The 12,908-nt window shown below is 41.3% G+C and overlaps 1 protein-coding gene across 3 annotated transcripts; it reads right to left on the minus strand.

Moving 5' to 3' along the window:
- Positions 1–524: 524 nt before the first annotated feature.
- Positions 525–11,013, minus strand: LOC136520742 (K(+) efflux antiporter 4-like). Of its 3 annotated transcripts, none has more exons than XM_066514392.1 (20): positions 10,354–11,012; positions 10,096–10,139; positions 8,918–8,976; positions 8,746–8,818; positions 8,552–8,613; positions 8,386–8,461; positions 8,179–8,253; positions 7,659–7,730; positions 7,484–7,567; positions 6,995–7,063; positions 6,304–6,381; positions 6,052–6,140; positions 5,623–5,719; positions 5,455–5,508; positions 3,340–3,435; positions 2,724–2,912; positions 2,562–2,639; positions 2,071–2,115; positions 1,147–1,233; positions 525–1,054 (listed from the first exon to the last, which is right to left on the minus strand). In XM_066514392.1, exons 1-20 carry the CDS (start codon positions 10,754–10,756, stop codon positions 974–976), a joined length of 1,911 nt encoding a protein of 636 aa, XP_066370489.1. In that variant the 5' UTR covers positions 10,757–11,012; the 3' UTR covers positions 525–973. The 3 variants fall into 3 exon arrangements, with proteins under 3 accessions (XP_066370489.1, XP_066370488.1, XP_066370490.1); XM_066514391.1 differs by having other exon boundaries at positions 1,141–1,233; positions 10,354–11,011; XM_066514393.1 differs by lacking the exon at positions 5,455–5,508 and having other exon boundaries at positions 1,141–1,233; positions 10,354–11,013.
- Positions 11,014–12,908: the final 1,895 nt, after the last annotated feature.

Below are 12,908 nucleotides of genomic sequence, written 5' to 3' on the forward strand. Positions count from 1 at the left end.
AGGAGGCCAAACACTGCTCTTGTGCGGGGCTAGCTGCTACTGCTAGCCCCTGGCCGCTCGGCGTCCGCCTTTCGTTCACTACATGGTACGAAAAGTTAAGATCCCAAGGCGTCAAGAGGAAATGGAGCACCTGTGACGTAACAACGCGTGCAGGAGGTGCTATACTGCTATCAATACTGAAACAAAGATGTTAATACATACACACGTGAATCGTAAGCACGCATGCACTACAGTTGGTATCTTGATCAGGCGACATTGTATACTTTATCACCTCATTAAACAATCAAACCACGCGTTAAGTGCTATCCAATCAAGCAGCAATTTCTCAAGGACAGTAATTCACCATACAAGAGGCGACCATGCAACATGTATAATAAAATGGACTGGATGAATTCGTTGAAGCACATCATTGTGATCCTGAACTCTGAATCCAACAAAATGATTAGTGACATCAGGACAAAGGTTACTACAAGCCTGCGAAAACATCATGAACTCTGACAAGTTAAGGAACTGACATATAAGGCTACATAACAAAATTGATTATCTGATGGATATCATCGTACACATTTTCGTGTTGTGAGGATACACAATTTTGCTGAAAGAATACAATGGCGTAACGGTCAGGCCTAGATCCTATCAAGCTAATCCAATCAATTAATCACCATACATTCTTTTTTTTTTTTTGAACTTATCACCATACATTCTTATGTTACACGAGACCCTCATTTGGGGTCGACAACCACTCACTGCACCAATCATCCAAGACACTGCTCTCAAAAACGGCAAACCCAATTGCCCTTGCAGTTGCCATGATGGGGGAGGATTGATCTCGCCCTACGAGCAAGATCTGAGTTGAATTCTCTTGCCTCCACCCTTGTATATCTGCTACAAACTCTTCAATACAGGTGAAAACACTTTACTGAGCTTGTAAACTTAAGCCATACAAAAACTAGCTTGCAGTGTGCCAAATGTGTCATGAGTCATGTGAACCTTGGACTATCAGATTTATGCGCTTGCCGCTATCCATGCGGAGGACATCATTTTTCAGGCCCAACTGAAAAGGAAGATCCGATGAATTGATTGGCAAACATTTTAGAGTAAAACAATCGATCAATGAAACCAATTGGTATGATCGTGTACCTCCACCTGATTGGTATCGACAGAAAACCATCTCAAAAGAACCCCGAGGTGGACCACTGCTGGGATCATTTTGAATAGCAAAGGGGTTGTCACCTGCAGAGGTACACACAAGAGTCAGTTACCATATTGATTTCATGAAACACAGGGTCATCAGATGAGCAGCATGCCAGGATGAAGCAAAGACAAAAGGCAAGACAAGGGATTATGGTCTCAATATATTTTAGTGAACGCCACTAAGATGGGTGCTATTCACAAATTGACAATTAGACGTGAAATTATTTCAACATGCCCCTTAGTTTCTTTTATGGTTGTTCAGCCATTTTGTGAACACCCCCCCCCCCCCCCCCCCCCCCAAGTGAGATGGCTGATAAGCCCTTGTGGATCAGTTTGGCCCATTCATGTTGCTTGGACCAGGTTGATGTGCTTGTAACCATCCATTAAGGTTTGTAATAGTTGGGTTTATAGAGTTATCAATTCTGAAGCCAACTGTGTTAGAACTGGTGTTTTTTTCATCACTTACTCTTCTGCACCATTTGGCTCAGAACCAAACACTAACGAATTGATTGGCAGACAAGGCTACAAACTACATAATTTTTTTAGGATATAAAACATATTAAAACCAGAAATAAGAACTATAATTGGAATTTCATCACATAGGATTCCATCAACTTCGTGGAATTTCTAGTGCCAAAGTATAATGTTCTTGCCTAAAGTGACAAAAGAAATTGTCATTCCTGAGGTAATTTCCTCTTGCCTAACTACATGAAATTAACTCTTTAGCATAGTATTTTACACACAAATAAAAAAACTCTCTTGAATGGAAATTTCATTACAAATAGAAAAAAAAACTAATCTCATTTGCACTGAAATTTTGAATGGTAATTCTTATCTAGATAAAATGAATAGCTTAAAAGGAATGGAGGCAAATACCAAACTAAGTGCAGTGGTTCCAAGAAGCAGCAGGTATAGCTTGCCCTGTAAAAACCAAATACAAGCTATCAGATGTCGCAAATACAAAATAAATTGAAAATAGTAGTACTAGGGATTTTGGGCAACTAAAAAGGGGAACTAGTACCAATAGACTGCACTGGGAAGTATAATAGGTAGTTAATACTGATACAGCATCAAAAGATTTGCATGCTTTGCTAGACATGCTGAAGTTAAACTTTGCCATCTGAAGTTAATTTATATACATCAGTGCTTACAAGAATAACAAGGCAGCATCACTGAAAGAATTATGCATTTACATGTACTTTATGCTGAAGAATAACAAGGTCCCCATAGCTTTAAGTTGCAAGCACAGTACATGTAATATTGGGTTGGCTACCAGAGAAGCTAGGGCTACAAAATTACAAATGGACAACCATGTTTCTTGCCTGTGGCATAACACAAAAAATGGAACACAATATCAAGAAAATAACCTCGATGAGATGGATACTTGAAGCACGGCTTAGGAGAACAAAAGCAAACTCTCCTATTTGTGCAAGAGACATGCCGACCTATGGGGGAAAAACACGGTTAATGTGATTTTATGAGCAGTGGCAGATGTGAGTGCATTCAGAAAGATATGAATAAAGACTTACAAGAAGAGATGTTTTGTTGCTATACCCAAACCCTTTTACGACAATAGCAACAATAAAGGTCTTTACGGTGATCACCAAAATTACCGCTGCAAGGAGTATATCCACATGGTTCCACAAGAAATGGACATTAATTAGCATCCCAATGCTGGCAAGGAAAAGAGCAGCGAAAAAGTTGCGGATAGGTTCGATCTGCAGAAAGAACAAACCTGAAATAAGAGAACAATATAATGAATTACTAACTACAAGAGTCTAGCTATGAATTTTTCTCAAGCATAAAATAAAGATCAAACTAAAGACTTCCTCCATTCCAAATTATAGATCACATTAGAAATGTCATAAGTCAAACTTCTCTAACTTTGACAAGGTTTATAGAAAAATGCTCCAACATCAAATTGATTTCATTTCATTAAATCATCCATGAAATGTGTCTTGTGCATTTATTTGAACTTGTATATGTTAATATATTTTTAATATTTGGTCAAAGTCAAAGATGTTTGACTTAGAACAAAGCTAAAGTGACCCCTATAATTTGAACCAGAAGGGCTAGAGATAGTAATTCCCCCTTTTTTCTGGAAAGGGAACAGAAAGAACGTGCAAGTTACAGGTAATAAATTACTTGTTCAAGAGTATGTTGTGCAAGGTCTGTTGTTGATATCATTACTCCAGCTGCAAATGAACCCAACTCGAGACTCAGGCCCAACTTATCACTACACTGCATCATAGAAGGATGGACACATGAGAATAACAAGAAATTTAAGAACTGCATACCTTTAACAAATACAGTTTTGATTATAAAGTAAAGAAATGACAAAGATGTATGTGAGTAAACCGACAAGGCAACCAAAAAAAAAGGAACTGAGTTGAAGCTAACTAGTGCACAACAGTATAATTAACAATTTTATTAAATCATATAATTAAACCTACTTGTATGGGTACCAATCAGACGACTAATCATATTAGTCATTGATTAGGTCCAATTAGTTAGGTAATCATGCTGTACAAATCTACTAAGTCCTCCTAGCACTTGAGCAGTAACAACAAGAGCAGGACTTGACTGGCAAAGGAAGAGGAGCAAGACTTCCCAATGCTGTGCACTACTCTTGCCACCACTCCGTGCCCGGCATGCACAACTCCTTGTCCAACCAGTGCGAGCGGGCCTCCAGTTGCTCGCATTGCAGCCACATCAACTCCCGCGCCAGTGCCTCCCAGTCCCTCCACAGATGCTCGAACTCACTCTCAGGGTCGCCGCAGGCCCTCACCAAAAACACACCCAGCGAGGCATGAGGACAAACAAATCCAGCGGAGGCATGAGGACGAACGAATTCAGAGGAGGCATGGGGGTGAATGGATCCGGTGGGAGCTGATGCAGGCGGTGCTAGGACTAGAGCCAGTGGCAGCATGAGGACAGGAGCCGGTCGCATGAGAATAAGAGTCAGCGGCATGGGCTCCACATGGGGCAGTACGAACATGGAGTCAAGAACCCAGTCCAGAAACCATTCATACTGAAGACCTGATGGGCCAAATTACTTAGCCCAACTGTTCAGGCAAGCCCAACATCTTTTTCTCACCTTTGGGCCTTCCGGTTAGTCGTCCACAGGTCCCCTAATCATACGACTAAAATCATGGTTAGTCAGACGACTAGGATTATAGTCGACCTGACTGTATCGAAGTGCCTAATCGAGGTCCAGTGACCAATAAGGACGAGTGGCCGACTAATCATGACTATTCGCAATTAGTCATACGATTTAATAACATTGACAATTTGAATTGAACAGAAAAATACTGGTGCAACAGTTGGATATGAACTACACATTCACTAAACTTTGGGCTTGTTTGTTTCCCTGCCCAGCTATATAAGCTGTCTCATAGGTGCTAGCTTATAGGTGTTAGCTGCTTCTAATTTTGAGGGAAATAAGCTGTAGGGCTGTTTGGCAACCTAGCTTGTAAGCTGGCTCATAGGTAGTTGTGGATGGCAAAAGGCAGCTTATGGATGGCAACTCTCCTGTGTGCTCGAGAGGGCGTACCCAGTGCAGAGAGCTCCCACTCTGTGCGGGGTCTGGGGAAGGGTGTCAGTGGCAAGCCTTACCCTCGCTTGTGCAATGCGAGGAGACCGCGACTCGAACCCAGGACCTTCCAGTCACAGGCAGTAAGACTCTACCGCTTGCACCAGGCCCGCCCTTCTCCTGTGTGCTCGAGGAAAAAAAAAAGATAGTTGTGGATGGGAAAAGGCAGCAATGCCCTCAGTTGTTGGTTGTGCGGTTTGTGCCGTTGTGGATAGCAAATGACAGCAATCCTCCAAGTGGGATGGGTAGTTTTGATAAAAAGCCAGAAAACAAGCCGAAGTAAGCTCCCCCTTGGGCAGCTTACAGGCTTATCATAATTCATAACCTGGAGTCCTAGCTTATATAAGCCACAAAATAAGCTGTGCTGTTTGTTTAACATTTGAGCTTATATAAGCTAAGGATAAACAAACAGATCCATAAGCTAAATCAAAATCTAGAAAAGTGCAATTGGTAAAGATAACTTCAGGAAAGTAAGTACTGTGTTCCATTCTATCTGTCTTATGTATGAAGTAAGCATTTGCAATACTCCTTTACCGATCCATTTAAAACATAACTTTTAGGCAGGTTTTAGCACATGTAAGAACTTGCTGTGTACAAAAATAAGATCATTTTTCTATGTTACTGTACATTTTTCACAAAATACCAATCTACGAGCAGTAGAAACTCACCCAAGCACATAACAAGCAGAATGCAACTGATGCCAGCTGGTATAGTTCATTTGTCTGTGTGACATGCAGAGCAACCACAACATAAGATTGCTGATGAGAATGTTCTACAAGATCAAAACTCAAATTGCTAAAAAAAATGTACTGCTTTCTTCCCCAATCAAACTTTACCTGTGATGACAGACTTATCATCAGTTTAAGAAACCAAGGAACGCCGGTGCGGGAGAGGATAGAGAGAATGGTCAGGAATGATATCAATACCACCAGCCTGAGAAGTTGTATCAAAGAATTAATTCCACAACTGACTATGTCCTAGAATACTTTTACAGGCTAGCAGACAAAATATAAATGGATAATACAATTAGTAATATTAAATGCAAGATGATAAAGAGATCATAAACTATTAAGGTGAGTTTGGGGTTAGCAATGTTATCTCAACTGGACCTGCCAACATGTCAAGAAAACATGAACTTACTGTACAAGAATTGCATCAAGTGGATAAGCCGACAAAACAGTCAATTCATTGCAAAAGAAAAATTGCAAATATAAAGGTAACCAAAGTAATTCAGGGCAAAAGGGGGAAGGAAATGCTGCACTTACGACTTGGTCATTGATGCAACTCCGTGAAGAAGGCCAGATGTACCACTCAAAATTGGAAGAAGTGCAAACAGCAAGCCAACAGCACAATCCTGAGGGGGAGAGAGATAGGATGTCACAGAACTGAGATATATTTTATTTTAGGAAAGGAAAAATAAATTTTCCTTGGATCAACTTTTTCTTAACAACAGCAGGCACTAGATGCGTGTACACAGATGCGTCTTGCACACAAAAGATGAAGAAAGTATGACAGACCTGCAATATAAGCGTCCCGACTGTAACTTGGCCATGAAGAGCATTGATACTATTTCTTTCCATCAGAAACTTTAAAACCTAAATGTACAAAACTTACCATTATTGAATAAACAGATAACCAAGTGGCACACGGCAGCATCAAGAATGACAACACAATGATGTAAAGAATTAGCCTATTGCAGTTGCAAGTGACAAAACATCCAAACATATTACATTCAGGGTTCAAACATCATAATCATATGCTAAATTTCTAAATCAAGATGTACCGACTCCATTTGTGGTACAGGCAAATATTTTTCATATATATGAACAGCAGGTGAGGCCCCTGCTGGTATTTTTTATATATTTTCAAAGAAAATTAAAAGGTTGTTTACAGAAACCAAAATAAGTTCGTGTACAACAATAGGTGCATGCGATTATGAGAAACACACTACGGCACAGCAAAGTTATGAGGTAGTCATTCACAAACAACTATGTATTCAGGCATTCACTTGCTTCGAGATAATTTCAATCACAAAATGCAGCACCAAGCATTTTGTGTGCGTGCACATGTGTGAGCGACAGAGAGAGGGAAGAGAGCCAGGCTAATGGATCAAATAATGATAAGAGTGGCAAGAGTTATTGACACAGTGAACAAAAACATTGATTTCTCTCATAGGCTGCCTGCTGTTGACCTTGACCAGATACTTACCACAGCTGTTGAAGACATGGAGAGAAGAACACCAACGAAAACACCTTCTTTTGTTTTGCCTCCACATAGCTGCATTAAACATCACCAAAGATCTGTCAACCATGCTCTTATAAATCAAGAATTGAAAAACCAAGGCCATACAACCTAGAAACAGAAAAATAGCTACCATGGTAAAAATGCATCAAATATTTTTCAAAAAAATACTGGCAGGTCCAGCTCCAGGAAGCTGACTTGGTTTCTTCTACTGCATAATTCCATCTAGTCGCTTTTATTGGCCGTATGTTCGAATGAGTTAAGGATGCATCAGATCTTGTTATTCTGATCAATGTTTTATGAAACAATTTAATTATTTGATGTTAGGACATACGGTACACAGGATAGTAGATCCCAATGTTCCCATCAAAGAGAGAGCGATATCTAGGTTCACACAACGTAACAAGACAGCTCCAAAGTATATATCATAATGCAGACAACAGAGACAAAACTCACCGTAGCCAAAATACCACAAAGAAACATGAACAGCATAATTTGGAGCAATCCTCCGAGAACAGCAACAGCACGAACAATTCGAAGCTGAGGCAATGTAAAAAAAAAAACACTATGTTAACTTCAGATCACAAATGATGTTACCAACTGAATGAGGGAAGAAATGTAAGTAGAATACTTTTGCAGTAGAAAACTCAAGTCCCAATGCAAACAGGAGAAATATCACACCAAACTGGGCTACCGTTTCAACCTGGAAAAGAAACAGTGGAATATAAGGAAATGCCATCAATAAAAACATGGAGTACTTATGTACATCTTATCGACATTGCCATTGCATAGTAGGCAGCACAGAGTAACAGAAAACAGTAGTAGGTCGAAACTCATAAGCAAGATAATTGTAAGAACAGTTGATTTTAGAATGTATGAAATAGTGGAACAAAGTTATCCAGGTAGAAAATAAACTAAGCGATACTGTAGATATATAAATACATATAGAAGAATTGAGTGTGTGTCACACACATCATGTTAGAAATATGATGGGAGGAGACATTAGCCAAGCAAACATATGTTTCAGCACAAGTCTACATGCCAGTTATCTTGTATAAAGGTTTTCAAGGGCATGCGTATCCATTTCAAACATGGAAGCCATAAAGATTAAGCGTTAGAAAAAGCAACCCACAAAGGTGGAAGCACCTTACTTGCACCATTTCATTGACAAAGCTAAAACCTCCAGGCCCAATTATAGATCCTGCAAGTAGATAACCTGTAATCACCTGCAATATACTTTGAATTGTAGGTTCACGTAGCTTAACCTTAAAAATACAACATTTTGAATAGAAAAAATTATGTTTCCAGCTATTAATAATGATACACAAATTAGAAGAAATAAAAGTACAGATACTCACCGGTTGCCCAAGGCAAGCAAAGGCGATTCCACCACATGTAGCAGACACGATAACAACTACAAGATCTGATATCAATCTACAATAATATACATTCAACAGATAAGTTTCCATGCAAAAAAGATATTTTCATCCAACACTTCAAATGACTGAATACTGAGTTGCATACCTAAGGTCCAGCTGCAGCACAGGGTATTTTGACTTCGGGTTTGATATGATAAAAACATTATCCTGGGGTAAAGATTGGATCAACACAAAACTGTTATAAAAAATGGTCATAACATGCCCACAACACTATGCCAACATGTATGGCACATGCACAGTAACTTGACAGAAAATTCCATCCAGAGGATGTGATTGCACCTTCCGATCAATCAATGTGGGAACATCCTCTTGCTCAGATCGATCCAAGAAAACCTCCTTAAAAGGAAATGACCTGATGGAACAGAATGACAACTTCAAACTCTATTGCACATTCTGAATCTAAGGTTAATTTCATCTAGCAGAAATAACGAAGAGTGGATTTGCAGCATACTTGTTATCTTTGGTTTCATTCTTCTTTGTTACTCTTCTAGCCACAGTTTCAAGAACTCCCTGGTACAAGTACAAGGAACAAGATGAGCAGTTTGCATTACATATCTGTGATGTGTAAGCACCAAATTTTCTAAGTACAGGTAAACACAACGATGCATTAGAGTACATATATGCACTTCAAGTTTTCCAATATCCAAACAAAGGACCACAGACCACTATGTTATTGTCTGAGAAAATAGATGTTGCGACATCTTGTTTCTTGAACCCAATGTGTATCATGCAGGTTATTATATGCTTTAAATTAAAAGATATACTCCCTATGGTAAAAAAATACTTGTTGCATTTGACTTTGCAAAGCCCTCGACACATATATTTGATCACTAATTTCTTTTAAAACAACATTCTTATAATCCTTCAAATTTCTGAGATTTTGCAAGTATTTTTCAATCAATTCTACACACTTACATGTTTCAATCTAAATAATTTAAAAGTTACTGATGTTTATAGTTTTTAAGGTTTGACTAACTCTTGTCCGAGAAAATATGTTTCTATAACCAGGAGTATTATTAAGAAATAAGGAAGTAACAAACATGCTAATGGGGATCTGAAGTTTTGAAATGAGCTACTCAATGTAGCAGTCATGTAGGAGATCAAACATGAACTCCAGTAGGGAAACAGAACTAGGATGTCCAAAACTAGATTTTTCTGTAGCATCTTAGGAACACGACCAACAAATAATCGTCTTCAATAGGCATAAAGTCATACTTATTATTGCCAAGCATAGCACAAAATAAACAACATCCAAGATATTGGTGTCCCTCATCAGCACTAGGAAAATGCCGATCAAACAACATAAAGCAAAATGGCCATATAAAGTCAAAGGGCCCAAAAGCTATACAATGATGACATATGGATGGGTCATTCAATGCTAGTAGATTGCAACATAAATACACTAGCGACAGCATCAAGGCACCATAGTAGATTACTAGATCCACAAGTGTAGGAATCAGGCACAGGTCAGTCCAAAAGCGAATTTCCTTTCATTCACAAATTCCAACATGCAAGTAGTGAGCAAATCACCCAAAACCTAGTTGTGGCAGACCCAATGTTGAATCCCAGAATCAAAGACTCCTGCTAACAAAGGGGCAGCACACAAATAAAATGGCGCAATGAACTCACCTGCTTCTCAGCTACCGTGTTGTTGAAGCTACCAGGATCGGTCTCTGCAAAACCAGAGCACAGATTAGCACAAGCAACTCCAAGCCCAAACCGGGACCTCCATTCTCAACGCACCCACACGCTCCAACCACCGAGGCCGAGATCTAAACAGCACGGCCACCGACACACGCCACCGCCCCCACCCACACACCCGCCCCAGAACCAGATCCCGCGCCTGAACGGATCGATGGATCCAGGGAGTTGGCCAGATCCACGCACCTCCACCGCCCTGCTCGCCCTCGGACTCCGGGAACTCCTTCTCCAGCGCGCGGTCAATCATGTCGGCGAGGCTGCCCTCCTTGGCCTCCGTGGCATTGCCCTGAGCCACCACCTCGCCGCCGGCCTCCGCCACGGCCACCCCATCCCCGCGCGCCTCCGCCTCGGCCTCGACCTCCGGCTTCCCCGCGCGGCCCTCATGCCCAGCGCCGCCGCCGCCGCCGCGGCCAGCGGCCTCGGCGGCAGCGGCGGGGGAGAATGCGACGGCCGCAGCGAGGAGCAGGCCGCAGACGAGGAGGAACGGGAGGGGGAAGGAGGAGCCCGGGTGGTTGCTACGGCGACGCGGCAGCATCGCCGGCGAGGGGGTGGGGGCTTTGGCAGGCGACCAGGCGAGCGGGCAGCGCATCGGAGTCCGTGTGGGGGCTGACCGGCCGTGGCCGGTTCCGCTGGGGTTTAGATTTTCTGGAAGGCGAACGGAGCGTGGCGGTGACGGCGTGCGCCGCTCGTGCCGGGGAAGGGACGCACGCGCTCGCGCTCACGCTCGCGTACGCACACGCAGGTGCAGACGGAGAGAGAGGCAGAGACGGGGGCGGATGGAGACGCTTGCTTTGTTGGTGACTTCGCCTCCAAGTGAGTAAACGAGGCAAAAGCCAAAGGCCCGAAGTGTGTGTTGTAGCGTTGTGAGTTCGTGACCCTGTGCCAATTTTGTAGGGGTGTTTGTTTTGTTTTATATGGAGTTAGTTAGGTTCTCACTCCAGCAATTTGCACGTTTTATTTCATCATTTATAAATGGATATAAGCTATTCCTTCCGATCTAAATTATAAAATATTTTAACTTTTTTAGATACATTATTTTAGTCTATGTCGAGATGAATGATAAAAGTTATGTATATAAAAAAACCAGAATAACTTTAGTTTAAAATAAAGAGAGTACGTATCTATTGAGTTGCATTTGATAGGACATTTGTCACTACTATTCCAACAAGGCTATCATAGCAGCTGCAGGCAATATTTATGGTATATGCATCTCTATGGCCAGTGGTGACCGCTAACAAAGACAAAGACTTAGTTAAGACCTTGAGAGACTTTGCTCCCGTAGCATAATAATGCAAACACACTAGCTTTTATAAATTGCATCTTATTCTCCCGTATATGATATATGCGAGAATAAGCAATGAAAACTAGGTAAAAATATGGAAGCCACTTAAACCACCACGCCAGAAGTTATGATGAAACTTTCTAAAAAGCAACTATTTCAGTTTTGAAAGTTAGACTTAGCTTCATTTGTGAAATAATCTCTTTAGATTTAAATATATGATGTTTAGGACCAGCTAATTAGTCAGCTGATTTTGTTGTCAATGAACACGTTGTCTACCACCGAAACAACAACATCATCTAGAAAAATGTAAGCACCCCACGTGAAGTTGTGGACGGGCAGATTTGAACACAAGAAACTCAATCAACTGAACTAGACTCAGTTCACACGATGTACCATACTAGATTACATGGAAAACGAGACAATACATTTCTTGGTGGCTACCACTACGACTAATAATGTTCATTAGGATGTGTTTGCCTGTTGAGGGTTGTTAGCCTTGCTAACGATATCGCTTGCCACTCGCAAACGATTTGATGTAGCAGGTCTGACAACCGGTTGTACCAAAATTCCTGTTGTCTTAATGAAACACGGTTCAACCCCGTTCGTGAAAAAAAAATGTTCATAAGGTGACGTTTTCACACAACGATGCCTGAGCGAATTCATTTGGTCCTTTTTTTCTTCTGAAAGTGAATAATTTGGTCCTCCTTCGGTGACAGTTCACATGCTCTGCTCGTGATCACATTTAGGGGGTGTTTGGTTTCTACATGGACGTCTAAAATTCATGTCACATCAAATGTTTGGACATATGCATGGAGTATTAAATATAGACTAATTATGAAACTAATTACATAACTTGCGACTAATTTACGAGACGAATCTTTTAAGCCTAATTAGTCCATGATTTGACAACGTCGTGCTACAGTAAACGTGTGCTAATGACAGATTAATTATGCTTAAAAAAATCGTCTTGCAAATTAGCCTCCATCTATGTAATTGGGTTTATAATTAATCTATATTTAATACTCTTTATTAGTATCTAAATATTCGATGTGACATAAATTTTAGGAACGACTAAATAACCAAACACGCACTTAGCAGACTACTGGTGCAGCAGCACTTGCCGGCGGTTGCATGAGCGCTCACTCCACCATCGTCTCCGTCTCCACTCTCCAGGAGGATCCAATCGCCGCTTTTTCGCTGTGGTCGCCACTGCCACCGCACTCTGCTTTTTTGTTGGAGGGAGAGAGACCGGGAGAGGGCCGAACTATCTCCAGTAATGCAGCATGGAGAGTGGTGGCGCCGTAGCCGTGGAGGTGGAGGGTGATGATACACGGCCGAAGCACCGTTAGATACAGGAGCACGACTCGTTGGTTGAAAGCGAAAGAAAACTGGTGCTTCCCCGTGCTGCAGTTGAACTACGCAGAGATAGGAGGAGGACGGTTAGTGGACTACCGCACGA

Source organism: Miscanthus floridulus, chromosome 18 (genome assembly GCF_019320115.1).
Source record: "Miscanthus floridulus cultivar M001 chromosome 18, ASM1932011v1, whole genome shotgun sequence".
Taxonomy (NCBI): Eukaryota; Viridiplantae; Streptophyta; class Magnoliopsida; order Poales; family Poaceae; genus Miscanthus; species Miscanthus floridulus.